This window comes from Staurois parvus, unplaced genomic scaffold, assembly GCF_062004578.1.
Source record: "Staurois parvus isolate SC_StPar_1 unplaced genomic scaffold, SC_StPar_1.0 ptg001026l, whole genome shotgun sequence".
In the NCBI taxonomy this organism is placed as follows: domain Eukaryota; kingdom Metazoa; phylum Chordata; class Amphibia; order Anura; family Ranidae; genus Staurois; species Staurois parvus.
Window position 1 is genome coordinate 960,924 of NW_028318822.1, and position 16,754 is coordinate 977,677.

The window sequence follows — 16,754 nt, forward strand, 5'->3', positions numbered from 1 at the left end:
CTCAGAGATTCTCCTACTTAACATTCTGCTAACACTTTGTGCATTAGTACGGCTTGAACCATGAAGAAGGAGACACACCTCTAAAGCTTCTCCTGAAAACTTCCATGTTAGTGCAAGTAACCCAAACTCAAAAAAGCCTATGATAAAGGTACCAGGGGCATCTCATTGGGCCCCCTACTGAACCCGGGCCCTCGGGGAGTGACCGAGTTTCCAAATGGTCAGTCCGCCCCTGAAGTGGACTAATACGGCTACAATCACGTCAAGGAACCCTGACTGAAAAAGGCTGGACTAGGCAGTCATATATTTCTGTCCCCCTTGGTGGGAGTGGAGGTGACCCCTCTATAAGGATCTACAGCCCATACACACACAGCACAAGGCCGGGGTCACACTACCAGACGCTTCTCGGGGCTGCAGTTCCTCTGAGCTCCACAAGGTGGGGATCTCACTTCTACCCAGACAGGAAGTCTCTATGGAAGACAGGAAGTAATGTCAGGTACAGACAGGAAGTGATTACAGGTACAGATACAGACAGGAAGTGATGTCAGGTAAAAATAGGAAGTTCTGAGAGGTGATTGGGGAGGAAGTAGAGAGGAGACGTTGGTGGAAGTGGCAGCAGAGGAGGTAATAAGATGTTATTTCCTATTTACATCCAGTAACCCCCCGTCATGTCCGTCCTCTTCCTCCATAGTCACGTCCGTCCTCTTCCTGCATAGTCACGTCCGTCCTCTTCTTCCATAGTCACGTCCGTCCTCTTCCCCCATAGTCACGTCCGTCCTCTTCCCCCATAGTCACGTCTGTCCTCTTCTTCCATAGTCACGTCCGTCCTCTTCCTCCATAGTCACGTCTGTCCTCTTCCTCCATAGTCATGTCCCTCCTCTTCCTCCGTAGTCACGTCCGTCCTCTTCCTCCGTAGTCACGTCCGTCCTCTTTCTCCGTAGTCACGTCCGTCCTCTTCCTCCGTAGTCACGTCCGTCCTCTTCCTCCATGGTCACGTCCGTCCTCTTCCTCCATGGTCACGTCCGTCCTCTTCCTCCATAGTCACTGTGACGTCTTTTATCTCCAGCAGATGACGATACACACATATATAGTGTGGGAACCCAGATTAACCCCTTCAGGGGCACAACATTCCCCCACTTCCGGGCCGGAACATTCTCCTCATTGTGGAGATGGGTCACCTTCTCACCATAGCAGTCTCCTGTAACGAGGGATGAGATTCAGATTGGACAGAAATTTACATTACACAATTACTGGGGACAAATTCAGAGATGAAAGATCTCCTCGTACAGGGCCGGGAACATTCTCTTCATCGTGGAGAAGTGTCACCTTCTCCCTGGAGATGAGATGAACATAACCCCCCGTCATGTCCGTCCTCTTCCTCCATAGTCACGTCCGTCCTCTTCCTCCATAGTCACGTCCGTCCTCTTCCTCCGTGGTCACGTCCGTCCTCTTCCTCCATAGTCACTGTGACGTCTTTTATCTCCAGCAGATGATGATACACACATATATAGTGTGGGAACCCAGATTAACCCCTTCAGGGGCACAACATTCCCCCACTTCCGGGGCCGGAACATTCTCCTCATTGTGGAGATAAATTCTAGTAATATGGTACGCTAAATAAACATCACTGACAATAAATAGGCAAGACAACGAACGGGGCCGGAACATTCTCCTCATCGTGGAGATGTGTCACCTTCTCACCTTAGCAGTCTCCTGTAACGAAGGATGAGATTCAGATTCAGGTTTCACTGAAATTTACATTACACAATAATTACTGGGGACAAATCCGGAGATGAAAAATCTCCTTGTACGGGGCTGAAACCTTCTCTTCATCGTGGAGATGTGTCACCTTCTCCCTGGAGATGAGATTGACTGTGACGGAAGTCACTTTGGGTGGGGGGCCCATGGAACCTAGCTCACTTTGGAGAGGTGGGGAGACCCCTGTCTCAGCTCCCCATATCCCTCTTATGTGTAAGTTAGGGGTACAGGGTGATCTGTCCTAATATTGGGGTGGGGGGGTTGTTTGTTTAATGTCATGTGGATGCACCCATTGTTCTATTATTTGTCTGGCTTGGGATCAAACTATTATCTGATGTATGTGTTTATGTGTATTAGCTTAGTGGGGGGTGTCTCCAGCAGCCCTCCCCCCTAATGGGACTGTCTGCTGGTGTGAAGTTTGAATACCTGTGTGCCTCTTGTTACTAAATGTAGATTGCCCTGCCCTGTGTCATTATGCAGGGAGGGGGGATTGTCCCCTGAGTGTATATATCTTGTATCGGTATTCAAATAAACTAGGCTACCTCCTGCTTTACTTCAAGACTGGTGTAGTCTAGTCTTGTATGGCCGGCTGTGGTGTCTGTTGTCGGGGTTCAGACGGGGAAGCGGTAGTCTAACGGAAGTACTCAAGCGCAGTCTGGGTCGGTTCCATTACATGGACATACCTGGGTTCGGGGGGAGACGGCTCCACAGAACACAACTAAAGTTCAGGTGCCGAATCCGAACCCCATTAAAGTCTACGGGAGCTGAACGAATTGTAAAAATTGACATGGAGGTCGGGGCTGGCCGTAAATCCATTTGGTAGGGAGCAGAGATTTCAATATTTAAATAATAATTTTAATAATTTTTATATAATAAATACAATATTTAAATAATAATTTTAATAATTTATTTTTAATAATTTAAAGTGAAACAATAAAAATACTACTTTTTTTTAAAGGATAAGCTCACTTTAAATAAATAAATGCCCTTTTTTTTTGCATGTAATCAAATGTGCTTTTACTATTTTTTTTTTTTTTTTAATTTTGTTTATTGAAGCCTGGAAAGCAAACTGTTGGGGTATCTGTTTGCCTGTACAACCCTTACGACAAGCAGGTACTGTCTACCAGGAAGACTCAATGATCTACTATGACATTCAACAGTGCTGTGGTAGTTCATGGAGGACTACAAGCTGCAGAGGATGTCAGGACTTGTAGTTATTTTATTTACAGAATTCTGTGAATGAATGACGTGGCCTTGTGGGCGGAGCCACACACAGCCACGCTGTTTTAAAAAACTGAACTAGTATGGGGATCTTCTCCTTGTACTGCTGTCATGGGGGGGGAGGGGAACCGTGCAGCAGCTGCAGCAGAGGAACATGATCCATGTTCCACCCAAAAAATGGGTGAAGCATGTAACTTATGAACTTATCCTTTAAATCCCATGACTGGGGAGGTGCCTTGACCCTGCCTGTGAAGGGTCTCATCTGTCTGAGATCTACAACCTACGACAGCAACACTAAGAATACAAAAATGCCATCTAAATTCCTGGTTAATGACAGCTCCCAGCCTCTTCGTTCATTTTGTAAGTGTCTGGGGAATCATTCAACTTTCAAAAATGTAAATACTTACCTACCATTGAATGCTGCGTACAAGAGAGGGCAGAGCTGGACAGAGTAAGATCAGATCGATGTTTAGGTGAGACAATAAGAGAGAGAACAAAAATAAACACCCCAATAATATGGACGGGGCTACAGATGTAAGACCACCAATGATCACCATGAAGGAAAAAGTCTGCCTACTCATCGCTTACATCCCCATCCTAATATTGTACAATCAATCATTTTCATCATTGAATATTTCAGATAATTCTCTGATATCTGTCTACAGAGAAACCCACATAGATCACATGACCACATCAATGAAGATGAAGGAGGACCGGAGTAACATGACTGAGAGGATACTAAACCTCACCCTGGATATCATCTACCTGCTGACCGGAGAGGTGAGGAGGATTCTGGGAGGTCACATGACATCACTCTTATCTCTATTAATAAAACACAGACCTGACCGGAGAGGTGAGGAGGATTCTGGGAGGTCACATGACATCACTCTTTTCTCTATTAATAAAACACGACCTGACCGGAGAGGTGAGGAGGATTCTGGGATTCTAACACGATATTCCTATTGGTTCCTCAATACAGAGATTTCCTCTTCTGAAGTCAGGTGATCATATGACCATCACAGTGCCTCCATGTGACTCCCTAAACCCTGAGAGACACAACATGCAGAAGATTCTAGAAGTCACCAAGAAGATGATGGAGCTGCTGACAGGAGAGGTGAGCGGTGCCGGGAATTCTGGGACATTCTCCAGTAACAGACAAGGGATGTGTCTGGATGGTGACTGTATCATTGTGTGTGTCAGGTTCCTATAAGGTGTCAGGGTGTCACTGTCTATTTCTCCATGGAGGAGTGGGAGTATTTAGAAGGACACAAGGATCTCTACAAGGACGTCATGATGGACAATCAGCCGCCCCTCACATCACCGGGTAAGAGGAGACTTTATTGTAAAGGAGAGAGCAGTACGGAGGATCCACCTAGATCCCCCATCATCTGATAAACACATAGAAACAATGGATTCAGTCAGTGTGTGTGTTTCCTACAGATGGATCCAGTCATGGGAACCCACCAGAGAGATGTCCCCGTCCTCTGTATTCCCGGGATTCCACACAGGAAGGTCACACCATCCCTCACCATCATCAGGTAGATGGATCCAGTAATGGGAACCCACCAGAGAGATGTCCCCATCCTCTGTATCCCCAGGATTCCACACAGGAAGGTCACACCATCCCTCACCATCATCAGGTAGATGGATCCAGTCATGGGAACCCACCAGAGAGATGTCCCCGTCCTCTGTATTCCCGGGATTCCACACAGGAAGATCACACCACCCCTCACCATCATCAGGTAGATGAGGAACAATCACTGATAGTATCATTAGGATCTGTACATTATCTGCATTGTTACCATTGATGTCATTTTTATTATCTATTCAGAGTGGAAACCTGAGAGATCCTAAAGTTGAGGTTAAAGAAGAGATAAAAGAGGAGGATGGTGAGGATGGGGGGATAGAGGAGTCGGAGTTTCCAAAAGTACACAAAGATCTGTACCTGGACACCATGGTGGAGTCATCCAGCTACAGAAACCCACCAGAGAGATGTCCCCGTCCTCTGTATTCCCGGGATTCCACACAGGAAGGTCACACCATCCCTCACCATTACAAGGTTGGTGGGGCAGAGCATCTACAACATGGATTCATCAGGGTGATGTGCTGATTTTTTTAAATGTTATGTCACAATATTGAATCTTATGTTTTTCTTGGTTTAGGGTGAAGATCTGACAGATGTAAAATTTGAGGGTAAAGCAGAAGATGAAGATATGTATGTGCAGTCTGTGAAGGAGGATGGAATAACGAGTGTATTTAAAGAGGAGATCAGCACAGGTGGGTCACTGATACGTTATCCTGTTTGTTCCACTCACTGATTGGTCCAGAGTAGGGCGGGGGCTGGGTGATATCAGCCTGTAATCCCCTGGTCACTTTCCTGAGCTGTGTTCCCCGTCCTGTATTCCTGGATTTCTCTCGGGTAATCTTCCTTCTCTGTGCTGCAGACACAATTTATGTATCTAGACTGGATTTATGGAGATTCTGGGGTTCAGCTGGTACTAAAATGTTGATTTTCACCATAGGTGTTACTAGACCTAGGGACCTGTGACATGTGCTTTGTATCTTCTGCCTCCTCCCCGGGTTTAGCACAATGTCTGACAGAACAATATCCCCCAGAGTTACTTGCTTTGTTGTTCGCTGGCTGGCTGTGCTGGCTGAAGGGATAGGCCTGTATATTCTCAGACCCCTGCACATTATACTATACAGTATGTTGTACCTTACATAGTCCTGACCCCTGCACTATATTTTCTGTGTTGTACATACACAATCCTGACCCTTAGAGTATATATTCTGCTGTAATACCTACTCCTGACCCCTGCATTTTATAGTCTGTTGTATAATACATATTATTGTTGTATATCCATAATGCATATACATAATACTGCACTATATGCTGTATAACACATACTCCTGACCCCTGCACTATATACTTTATGTTGTACATTACATAGTCCTGAACACTGCACTATATATACTGTATTTGATGTTGTACATTACATTGGCCTGAACCCTGCACTATATTCTCTATGTTGTACATACAGTACATAGTCCTGCCCTTGTACTATATACTCTTTTGTATAATACATATTCTCAACCCCTGCACTATATACTCTATGTAGTACATTACATACTCCTGACCCCTGCACTATATACTCTATGTTGTACAATACATACTCCTGACCCCTGCACTATATACTCTATGTTGTACAATACATGCTCCTGACCCCTGCACTATATACTCTATGTTGTACATGACATACTCCTGACCCCTGCACTATATACTCTGTTGTACATGACATACTCCTGACCCCTGCACTATATACTCTATGTTGTACAATACATACTCCTGACCCCTGCACTATATACTCTATGTTGTACATTACATACTCCTGACCCCTGCACTATATACTCTGTTGTACATTACATACTCCTGACCCCTGCACTATATACTCTATGCTGTACATTCCATACTCCTGACCCCTGCACTATATACTCTATGTTGTACAATACATACTCCTAAACTATATACTCTATGTTGTACATTACATACTCCTGACCCCTGCACTATACACTCTGTTGTACATTACATATTCCTGACCCCTGCACTATATACTCTGTTGTACATTACATACTCCTAAACTATATACTCTATGTTGTACATTACATACTCCTGACCCCTGCACTATATTCTCTATGTTGTACATTACATACTCCTGACCCCTGCACTATATACGCTATGTTGTATAATAATACTTTTGACCCTGGGACTATATACTGTATGTTGTACATTACATAATTCTGATACTGTTTAGTCCAAACTTTTGTATCCTTTATAATAAGTTGTACATTACATAGGCCTTACTTCTTTTGCTCCCATTTCCTACCAGCTGGACATTTTATATCGGATGATGTGATTGGAGCACAGACTTTTACATGGTGATAATAATGTGATAACATCCTCCAACTTTGGACCCTTCAACAGAAAGTGATAATGAGGGAGGAGTCAATACCCCAATGATGGTGGTCTTCAGGATCAGTCCAGTCTTCATCTTGGTTGTTCTCCCCCCATCCTCACTCTCTGACATCTGGTGGGGCTCAGCCCCGCTGTTCTTCATGACTAAATCATGGACTAAATAAGGAAGTGCAGTACTTCTTGTGTTGGGAAGATGGCGATGAGTGATAGAGGGGGTGGGGACCCTCGTCCTATAATCCCCTCATCACTGTCCCTCCTATAAAAGACAGTTCTGGTTGTTTCCTCACTCTCTGACTAAGGTCCATGAATAAAGAAATGACCTGGTAGGAGATCAGAGGAGCCATTTCCTAGTTCCCTTGAGGGTGGAATTGTAAGCTCCTCAGAGACCAAGCTGCCTGATGTGGGCGGAGTTCTGGTTTGGGGGAACCAATCAGCTCCTATCTAGTAATCCTCTTTGTCTTTGTATTTTAGTCCATGGCCGGGAGATGAGGAAAACCTCCGAGGATTGTCTCACTTTGTCTCCAGACTGGAAAGTAGAAGATGAGGACATCACACAGTATAGTCCAGGAGAAAACCCGGCTCCCTCCAATGTCCATCCGGCACCACCCAGTGTAGATGGACCATCGGATTCCTCGTATCCTGAGGAACCTCAGACTGTGCGGGACCAGGCCGGCCTTCCAACAGAGAAGAGGTTTTCCTGTACTGAGTGCGGGAAATGTTTCCGTTTTATATCCAATCTTAATGTACATAAAAGATCTCACACGGGGGAAAAACCATATTCCTGTCCTGAGTGCGGGAAATGTTTTTCACAAAAGTCCAATCTTGAAATACATCAAAGGCTACACACAGGTGAGAAACCGTATTCCTGTCCTGAGTGTGGGAAATGTTTTTCAGATCAGTCCCATCTTTACATACATAAGAGATCTCACACAGGTGAAAAACCATATTCCTGTGCTGAGTGTGGGAAATGTTTTGTAAATAAATCACATCTTGTTACACATCAAAGACTTCACACAGGGGAAAAACCGTACTCCTGTTCTGAGTGTGGAAAATGTTTTTCAGACAAGTCCTTTTATCACAGACATCAGAGATTGCACACGGGTGAGAATCTGTTTTCCTGTTCTGAGTGCGGGAAATGTTTTTCACAGAAGTCACATCTTTACACACATCAGAGATCTCACACGGGGGAGAAGCCGTATTCCTGTCCTGAGTGCGGGAAATGTTTTTCACAGAAGTCTAATCTTTACACACATCAGAGATCTCATACGGGGGAGAGGCCACTTTCCTGTCCTGAGTGAGGGAAATGTTCCTCACTGAAGTCCTGTCTTCCTGTACATCAGGGATCCCACACAGCCTTTGAGGTGTATTAGCGCCTTGAGTGCGGGAAATGTCTTCTAGATGAATGTTGCTGGACATCCCAGCTCTCATGTGGGGAAGAAGCGCACCCTGATATACACCTCAGATATACTCCATGGCTGATCTTCATCATGGAAGAAACCGTTCATAAGGAGATCAGAGGTCACTAAAGACGTGGATGAAGTGTGGGACCGGGTTGGCCATTGATGGCAGGAGAAGAATAAAAATGGAGTCCTCACCTTTCATTGGCTGAGTACATTTTGTGGTGGGAGATTTCATAAACACTTAGAGATCTGTTTTTAAAAACAAAATGTGTTCAACAAATTTTCCCAGCTATGACTAATCTTGGCCATATTTCATGTAGTGATTTCCTATGATCATCAGCTCCATCTAGTGGCAACAATGAGGCACTGCAGTATTATTACCGCATTATGGACACTAGATGGAGCTGAACTCTTGTATCATTAGGCACCAGAGCACTACATAGAGGACGTGGGGCACAGAATGGCCCAGGAGACTTTTGGCATCAACTGAGAAGAGTAGGAGTTCTTTTTCCACCCCCCTCCTTCTCTGGACGCTGGGCTGAATGCGCTGCATGTGCAGTGTTGGAGAAGGTCACCAGCACACCGAGGATCACCAATATGGGTCCAAAAGTTTTAATGAACGATCACATAGTTACAGCAAGGCAACGTTTCGGAGTTGGCTTGCTCATCACATGCCTGATGAAGGGGTCCTCCGAGACTCTGAAACGTTGCCTTGCTTGTCACATGCATGTCTCCAGACCTAAACCCTATTGAGCATCTGTGGGGCGTCCTCAAATGGAAGGTGGAGGAGCGCAAGGTCTCTAACATCCACCAGCTCCGTGATGTCATCATGGAGGAGTGGAAGAGGGAAGGTGGAGGAGCGCAAGGTCTCTAACATCCACCAGCTCCGTGATGTCGTCATGGAGGAGTGGAAGAGGGAAGGTGGAGGAGCGCAAGGTCTCTAACATCCACCAGCTCTGTGATGTCATCATGGAGGAGTGGAAGAGGGAAGGTGGAGGAGCGCAAGGTCTCTAACATTCACCAGCTCCGTGATGTCGTCATGGAGGAGTGGAAGAGGACTTCAGTGGCAACCTGTGAAGCTCTGGTGAACTCCATGCCCAAGAGGGTTAAGGCAGTGCTGGAAAATAATGGCGGCCACACAAAATATTGACACTTTGGGCCCAATCTGGACATTTTCACTTAGGGGTGGACTCACTTTTGTTGCCAGCGGTTTAGACATTAATGGCGGTGTGTTGAGTTATTTTGAGGGGACAGCAAATTTCCATGTTATACAAGCCGTACACTGACTACGTCACATTGTAGCAAAGTGTCATTTCTTCAGTGTTGTCACATGAAAAGATACAATCAAATATTTACACAAATGTGAGGGGGGACTCACTTCTGGGAGATACTGTATAAGACCCTTATCCTTCATGAGGAACTGATATGGACGTCAAGGGGGACCCCACCAAAAAAAAACATTGTGGGATGCTCCCTAAATTCAATACCAGACTCTTCAGCGCTAGTTTGAAATTTAAAGGTATGTTAAAAAAAAAATATTAATAATAAATGTATATTTTTTTTTTCAGGTAAAAAATATGTGCATGTACTTTTTTTTTTAATCAGAGAATTGTACCCACCATTGGTAGATAGAGGGGGGAAATGTCAGACTCCTGCAGACAAACCCTACAGCTTTCTGCCTGTACCTCTCTACAGGCTGTCAGTTAGAAAGCTGCAGGGCTTGTGAATGAGCTATGAAGTCGATCATTAGCGTCCTTGCAGTCCACTGAAATTACAAGTCCGTCTGCTGTGGTGGCAGATGGGACACGTAGTTTATTCATTCACAGATTGCTGTGATTGAACGACGCAGCTGTATGGGTGGAATCCTGCACAGTCACGCTGATTTTAAAATGTGATGGCAGCTGCGGGGAGATGAACTCCCGCTCACTGTCACAGGAAGGTGAGGTGTTGGTTTATAGTAACATGTCACATCTCAAACTCTAAATACGGAGGTAACAGGTGAATTTTGCCTTTACGTTGGATCTCCATGCAAAAAACAAGAAAACAAAATGTGTTTTCTTCTTAAAGTTCATACCAGACCCTTATGCGAGCATGCAGCCTGGCGGGCCTTGTAAATGAGGGATGACCAGGGGCAGACTGACCATTTGGAAACTCGGGCATTGCCCGAGGGCCCGGGGTCAGTAGGGGGCCCCATGAGATGCCCCTGGTACCTTTTTCATAGGCTTTTTTGAGTTTGGGCAAGGACACAGGGGCCCCATGATCCCCTATTGCCCAGCGGCCCCTGGAGTTGTCAGTCCGCCCCTGGGGGTGACTGTGTGGTCCTCTCCTCCTGAATCAAAAGAGGCTACATGCCCTCAACATGGGGGGATTCCCCTGCAGAGCACCTTGTAACTATTGAGTAGAAGGACCTCTTTATTACAACCCTGGCCTGATGGTGATGAGCTTATGGAAATTTTGAAGTCCCCTTTAACATAATGGGGTCACCCAGATACAACTGCCCCATATAAATATGTAAGGCGGGGGTGCGGCTTGCATCAGGATTATGGTTGTCCTCAAATGGGTGGTTATATCTGTAAGACTTTGTATCTACTCTTTATCATGTTAATTCAGGAGTGCATTACGTGCAGAGTTCATGGGTGCATTACATACATAGTGTAGGGGTGTGCTACATACTGAGTGCAGGGTTCAGTAGTGCACTGAATACAGAGTGCAGTTTCAGGTGTGCCCTATGCACACAGTTTAGGTCTGGGCTATGTAGAGAGTACAGAGTTCAGGAGTGCGCTACGTAGAGAGTGCAGATTTCAGGAGTGCACTACGTACAGAGTGCAGATTTCAGATGTGTGCTATGTACAGAGCACAGAATGCAGGAGCATGCTGCGTAGAGAGCGCGGACTTCAGGAGCGAGCTGCGTAGAGAGTGCGTAGTTCAGGAGCGAGCTGCGTAGAAAGCTCGGAGTTCAGAAGCGATCTGCGTAGAAAGCGTGGAGTTCAGGAACGCGCTGCGTAGAGAGCGCGGAGTTCAGAAGCGAGCTGCATAGAGAGTGTTGAGTTCAGGAGCGCGCTGCGCAGAGAGGCTAGAGTTGAGGAGAGTGCGGAGTTCAGGAGCGCGCTGCGTAGAGAGCGTGGAGTTCAGGAGCGAGCTGCGTAGAGAGCTCGGAGTTCAGGAGCATGGTGCGTAGAGAGCACGGACTTCAGGAGCGTGCTGCATAGAGAGCTCGGAGTTCAGGAGCGCGCTGCATAGAGAGCTCGGAGTTTAGGAGCGTGCTGCATAGGGAGCTCGGAGTTCAGGAGCATGCTGCGTAGAGAGCACGGACTTCAGGAGCGTGCTGCATAGAGAGCTCGGAGTTCAGGAGCGCGCTGCATAGAGAGCTCGGAGTTCAGGAGCGTGCTGCATAGGGAGCTCGGTGTTCAGGAGCATGGTGCGTAGGGAGCTCGGAGTTCAGGAGCACGATGCGTAGAGAGAGTGGACTTCAGGAGCACGCTGCGTAGAGAGCACGGAGTTCAGGAGCACTCTGCGTAGAGAGCACGGAGCTCAGGAGCGTGCTGCGTAGAGAGCACGGAGTTCAGGAGCACACTGCGTAGAGAGCGCGGAGTTCAGGAGCACACTGCGTAGAGAGCGCGGAGTTCAGGAGCACACTGCGTAGAGAGCGCGGAGTTCAGGTGCACATGGCTTACAGTGCACAGGTCAGGAGTGTGCTATGTACAGGGGGTGGAGTTCAGGAGCGCGCTACATACAGAGTGCGAAGTTCAGGGGCGTGCTATGTACAGAGTGCGGAGTTCAGGTGTGCGCTACGTACACAGTGCAGAGTTCAGGTGTGCGCTACGTACAGAGTGCAGAGTTCAGGAGCGCGCTACAGGCAGAGATCAGGGGCATGCTGCATACAGATTGCAGGGTTTAGGGATGTGCTATGCACAGTATGCAGGGTTCAGCTCTCTTTTACAGGCTGTCCACATCTTACTTCTGCCCCTCCTCCTCCTTGGCTCTAAACCTCTGCACCACTCTCCCCCATCCCCCACGTATATCTCCCTCATCTCTCCTCCCAAAAAGCTTCCTCACATCTCACTTATCCGGCCTGGCTCTAGTATCTCCCAGCAGTGTAGGCGGCTCTCTGCCTCTCATTTGCAAGGAGATCATTGGTTGGCATCTGTCCCTGCCGGGAGTGTGTGCAGGGCAGGTAGGGATCTGTGGGAGCCACTGAGAGGAAAGCTGAGGGCGAAAGCCAGAGCTGGCGGAATGGAGTTCCTCAGCGGTCTGGGTGTGAAGGCCACAGGAAAAGTCCTGGAGGCCAGGATTTGGCCTGTGGGCCATGTGTTCAACACATGTGAAGGTAGGGGTAACATAACAGGTATAGCTTGGTAAAAACTGTCCAGTGACACAACAGTTTGATGGCATAGTCTGTGAGGTCCAATTCATTGCAGCACCATCATGAAAGGTAAGAAAATGTCAAAATAGACACACTTCACACCCCGCTGCATTCCCCCCCAATCTTCCAAAAATATTTGGACTATCGCCCTCAGGAATGGTTGGGTAGAAATTGTCCAGCAGGAGGACATCAAACAGAAGAGGAATTGGAAGAGGTGAGGACGGTGTTTTCCAGCAACAAAAATTAGAGTGTAGCGTGGGAGAAAACTGACCAATGGTAGGACAGTATGTAGTCACCTCGATTAGACTTTAAATTTGGGACACAAGGCAAGATTGGCAGCTGAGATGCACCTACCTGGGAACGTATGAAAATTGGTAGCACTGAAAATGAGGGTGGGGCAGGGCATGGGGTGGGGTGTGTAGTGTTGTGCCCAATGTTTGGTGTGACTGAACTGTGCTTAAACATGGAGGGAGCATACTGTAATCTAGGTCAGTAGTCCATCATACAGAGTGCAGGGGTCAGGAGTGTGCAACGTCCGACTAGATCTCCTTCTGAAGCAACGTCCGAATGGGTCTCCCTCTGAAGCAACGTCCGAATGGGTCTCCCTCTGAAGCAACGTCCGAATAGGTCTCCCTCTGAAGCAACGTCCGAATAGGTCTCCCTCTGAAGCAACGTCCGAATAGGTCTCCCTCTGAAGCAACGTCCGAATAGATCTCCCTCTGAAGCAGCGTCCGAATAGGTCTCCCTCTAAAGCAATGTCTGAATAGGTCTCCCTCTGAAGCAGCATCCGAATAGGTCTCCCTCTAAAGCAACGTCCGAATAGATCTCCCTCTGAAGCAGCGTCCGAATAGGTCTCCCTCTAAAGCAATGTCTGAATAGGTCTCCCTCTGAAGCAACATCCGAATAGGTCTCCCTCTAGAGCAGGGGTGTCCAAACTTTTTTCAAAGAGGGCCAGATTGGATGAAGTGAACACGGTGGAGGGCCGAACATTTTTCCGAACATTCTTTGAACCATTACAATTAAATGCAAATAAATTATTTTATGCCAAGTTAATTGCAAACGACATACTTTTCATTTCATAACATTAAGATCAACTGACAGCTGAGTTTTCACAATGTATTGAAAATAAATTTTAAAAAAACTTACCTGCACTAATGTGAAGGGTGAAAAAGGTAGCTGGAGCTGAAGTCTCTGCTCGGCAGCTGGGAGGGGAAGAGAAACACTTCACGCTGGAAGCCCGGCCCTGACGTCACCGCCCTCTGTGGCTCCCAGCGCGGCGCAGTCACGCATGCGCACTGCTCTCAAGCAGAAGACTGTCTGCCATAGAAGGGAGGGCCATGGGAGGGCCACATTACACAGAGCAGGGAGGGCTGTTGGAGGGCCGTATTAAACCGACCCCCGGGCCGTAAATGGCCCGCGGGCTGGACTTTGGACATGCCTGCTCTAGAGCAGCGTCTGAATAGGTCTCCCTCTAAAGCAAGGTCCGAATAGGTCTCCCTCTAAAGCAAGGTCCGAATAGGTCTCCCTCTGAAGCAACGTCCGAATAGGTCTCCCTCTGAAGCAACGTCTGAATAGGTCTCCCTCTGAAGCAACGTCCGAGTCGGTCTCCCTCTAACGCAACGTCCGAATAGATCTCCCTCTGAAGCAGCGTCCGAATAGGTCTCCCTCTAAAGCAATGTCTGAATAGGTCTCCCTCTGAAGCAACGTCCGAATAGGTCTCCCTCTGAAGCAACGTCCGAATAGGTCTCCCTCTGAAGCAACGTCCGAATAGGTCTCCCTCTGAAGCAACGTCCGAATAGGTCTCCCTCTGAAGCAACGTCCGAATAGGTCTCCCTCTGAAGCAACGTCCGAATAGGTCTCCCTCTGAAGCAACGTCCGAATAGGTGTCCCTCTGAAGCAACGTCCGAATAGGTCTCCCTCTGAAGCAACGTCCGAATAGGTCTCCCTCTGAAGCAACGTCCGAATAGGTCTCCCTCTTAAGCCACGTCCGAATAGGTCTCCCTCTGAAGCAACGTCCGAATAGATCTCCCTCTAAAGCAACGTCTGAATAGGTCTCCCTCTGAAGCAGCATCCGAATAGGTCTCCCTCTGAAGCAGCGTCCGAATAGGTCTCCCTCTAAAGCAATGTCTGAATAGGTGTCCCTCTGAGGCAACGTCCGAATAGGTCTCCCTCTAAAGCAACGTCCGAATAGGTCTCCCTCTAAAGCAATGTCTGAATAGGTGTCCCTCTGAGGCAACGTCCGAATAGGTCTCCCTCTAAAGCAACGTCCGAATAGGTCTCCCTCTGAAGCAACGTCCGAATAGGTCTCCCTCTAACGCAACGTCCGAATCGATCTCCCTCTAAAGCAGCGTCCGAATAGGTGTCCCTCTGAAGCAACATCCGAATAGGTCTCCCTCTAACGCAACGTCCGAATCGATCTCCCTCTAAAGCAACCTCGAAAGAAGAATGTAAATGCTTGCCTCCCCCGGGGACCCCATCACTGAATGCTGCCTACTGACTACAAGAGAGCAATGGAGGTCAGAGCCGGACAGAGTAAGATCAGATCGATGTTTAGGTGAGACAATAGAGAGAGAACAAAAATAATCACCACAATAATATGGACAGATGTAAGAGCAGCAGTGATCACCATGAAGGAAACATTGAGAGCAAAGGATCCACCTATTAACTCCTTACATCCCCATCCTAATATTCTCTGCTATCCATCTCCAGAGAAACCCTCACAGATCACATGACCACTGTTGGATTTCCAGAGTTGTGAGAAAACTCTATTAGTATTTCTAGGTTCTTGTAGATGGTTGTGGGAAGAAATCCTTATGGAAGCCAGTTAAGAATAAGCAGTGTGACTTTATTTCATCGCACACCAAAAAATACAAAGTCAATAAAAAACAGTAAATTCAGATATATGTAGCTTAAAATGAAATAAAAATAAAGAATATAAGTTGCTTGTTCCTTGGATATGAGAAGAAAATGTAGTTCCTTTGAATAGCTTAGATAGAAGTTTTTGGCCTAGCTTAAAAGTTGTCCATGTGCTGTTCTTTGTTCTTTGTTAGCATGCCATGCTTTGAGTAAGAGTGTGTGAAAGAATGTGTCTGTGTGTGTGAGTGAAGTGAAGTGTAGAGAAGATAGGAGCAACTGACCCTTGTTCCATGAATGGCTACATACTTAAAATGCATGAGAAATTAAGTCCTCCCATTAACCTTTGTTTCAAATTCGCGGGCTCCTTAAACACTCCCCTAGTCACTCCGAGCCTAACTAAAACATGTGTTACTATTCAAACCACCAAGTCATTATCATGATTGACATGCAGACTATGAAAGAGGTCTCTGAAGTTCTTATGTTACATACAACTGTCTGAATATGTGATTTATGAATACAATTTAAACTCTCAGACTCATTATAAGAATTCAAAATAAGGTGTACGTTACATAGACTAGGCTTAAAGAAAACATGAATTTAAACCTCTACTGATTACTTAGCTCAGACACAAATAATTCACATCTGTTACCACTCAATTTCAAAACCTCGCATTCACATCCAATTAAGAGGGAATATTCTCTGCCAGGCATATATCAGAACTACTAAAGACCGAATTAAAATTTAGATATTAAAAATTAATATTACAACCACATCAATGAAGATGGAGAAGAACCAGAGTCACATGACTGAGAGGACACTAAACCTCACCCTGGAGATCATCTACCTGCTGACCGGAGAGGTGAGGAGGATTCTGGGAGGTCACATGACATCACTCTTATCTCTATTAATAAAACACAGACCTGACTGGAGAGGTGAGGAGGATTCTGGGAGGACACATGACATCACACAGACTTGACCGGAGAGGTGAGGAGGATTCTGGGAGGTCACACGACATCACTCTCATCTCTATTAATAAAACGCAGACCTGACCGGAGGGGTGAGGAGGATTCTGGGAGGTCACATGGCATCACTCTCATCTCTATTAATAAAACGCAGATCTGACCGGAGAGGTGAGGAGGATTCTGGGAGGTCACATGACATCACTCTCATCTCTATTAATAAAACA

The 16,754-nt window shown here is 46.6% G+C and overlaps 2 protein-coding genes across 7 annotated transcripts in view; one reads left to right on the top strand and one right to left on the bottom strand.

Annotated features, from left to right (window-relative positions):
* Positions 1-16,754, bottom strand: part of LOC149441101 (uncharacterized) — a 261,575-nt gene that overhangs the window by 95,603 nt on the left and 149,218 nt on the right. The gene's annotated exons all lie outside the window — the stretch shown is intronic.
* Positions 566-8,543, top strand: LOC149441105 (uncharacterized). 6 transcript variants are annotated; one of them, XM_089657751.1, is made up of 8 exons: positions 566-621; positions 3,642-3,756; positions 3,956-4,090; positions 4,177-4,300; positions 4,417-4,718; positions 4,808-5,035; positions 5,139-5,253; positions 7,421-8,543. In XM_089657751.1, the coding sequence occupies exons 2-8, from the start codon at positions 3,661-3,663 to the stop codon at positions 8,245-8,247; spliced, it is 1,827 nt and encodes a 608-aa protein (XP_089513877.1). In that variant the 5' UTR covers positions 566-621; positions 3,642-3,660; the 3' UTR covers positions 8,248-8,543. The 6 variants fall into 6 exon arrangements, with proteins under 6 accessions (XP_089513877.1, XP_089513876.1, XP_089513879.1 ...); XM_089657750.1 differs by lacking the exon at positions 566-621 and having other exon boundaries at positions 3,420-3,756; positions 4,519-4,718; XM_089657753.1 differs by lacking the exon at positions 566-621 and having other exon boundaries at positions 3,421-3,756; positions 4,621-4,718.

Excerpts from the sequence above, each read along its gene's own strand:
- LOC149441105 (XM_089657748.1), top strand. The coding sequence starts at position 3,493 with ATGGACGGGGCTACAGATGTAAGACCACCAATGATCACCATGAAGGAA. Across the intron at positions 3,757-3,955 it reads TCTACCTGCTGACCGGAGAG|AGATTTCCTCTTCTGAAGTC; the intron begins GTGAGGAGGATT and ends TCCTCAATACAG. Across the intron at positions 4,301-4,416 it reads GCCGCCCCTCACATCACCGG|ATGGATCCAGTCATGGGAAC; the intron begins GTAAGAGGAGAC and ends TGTTTCCTACAG.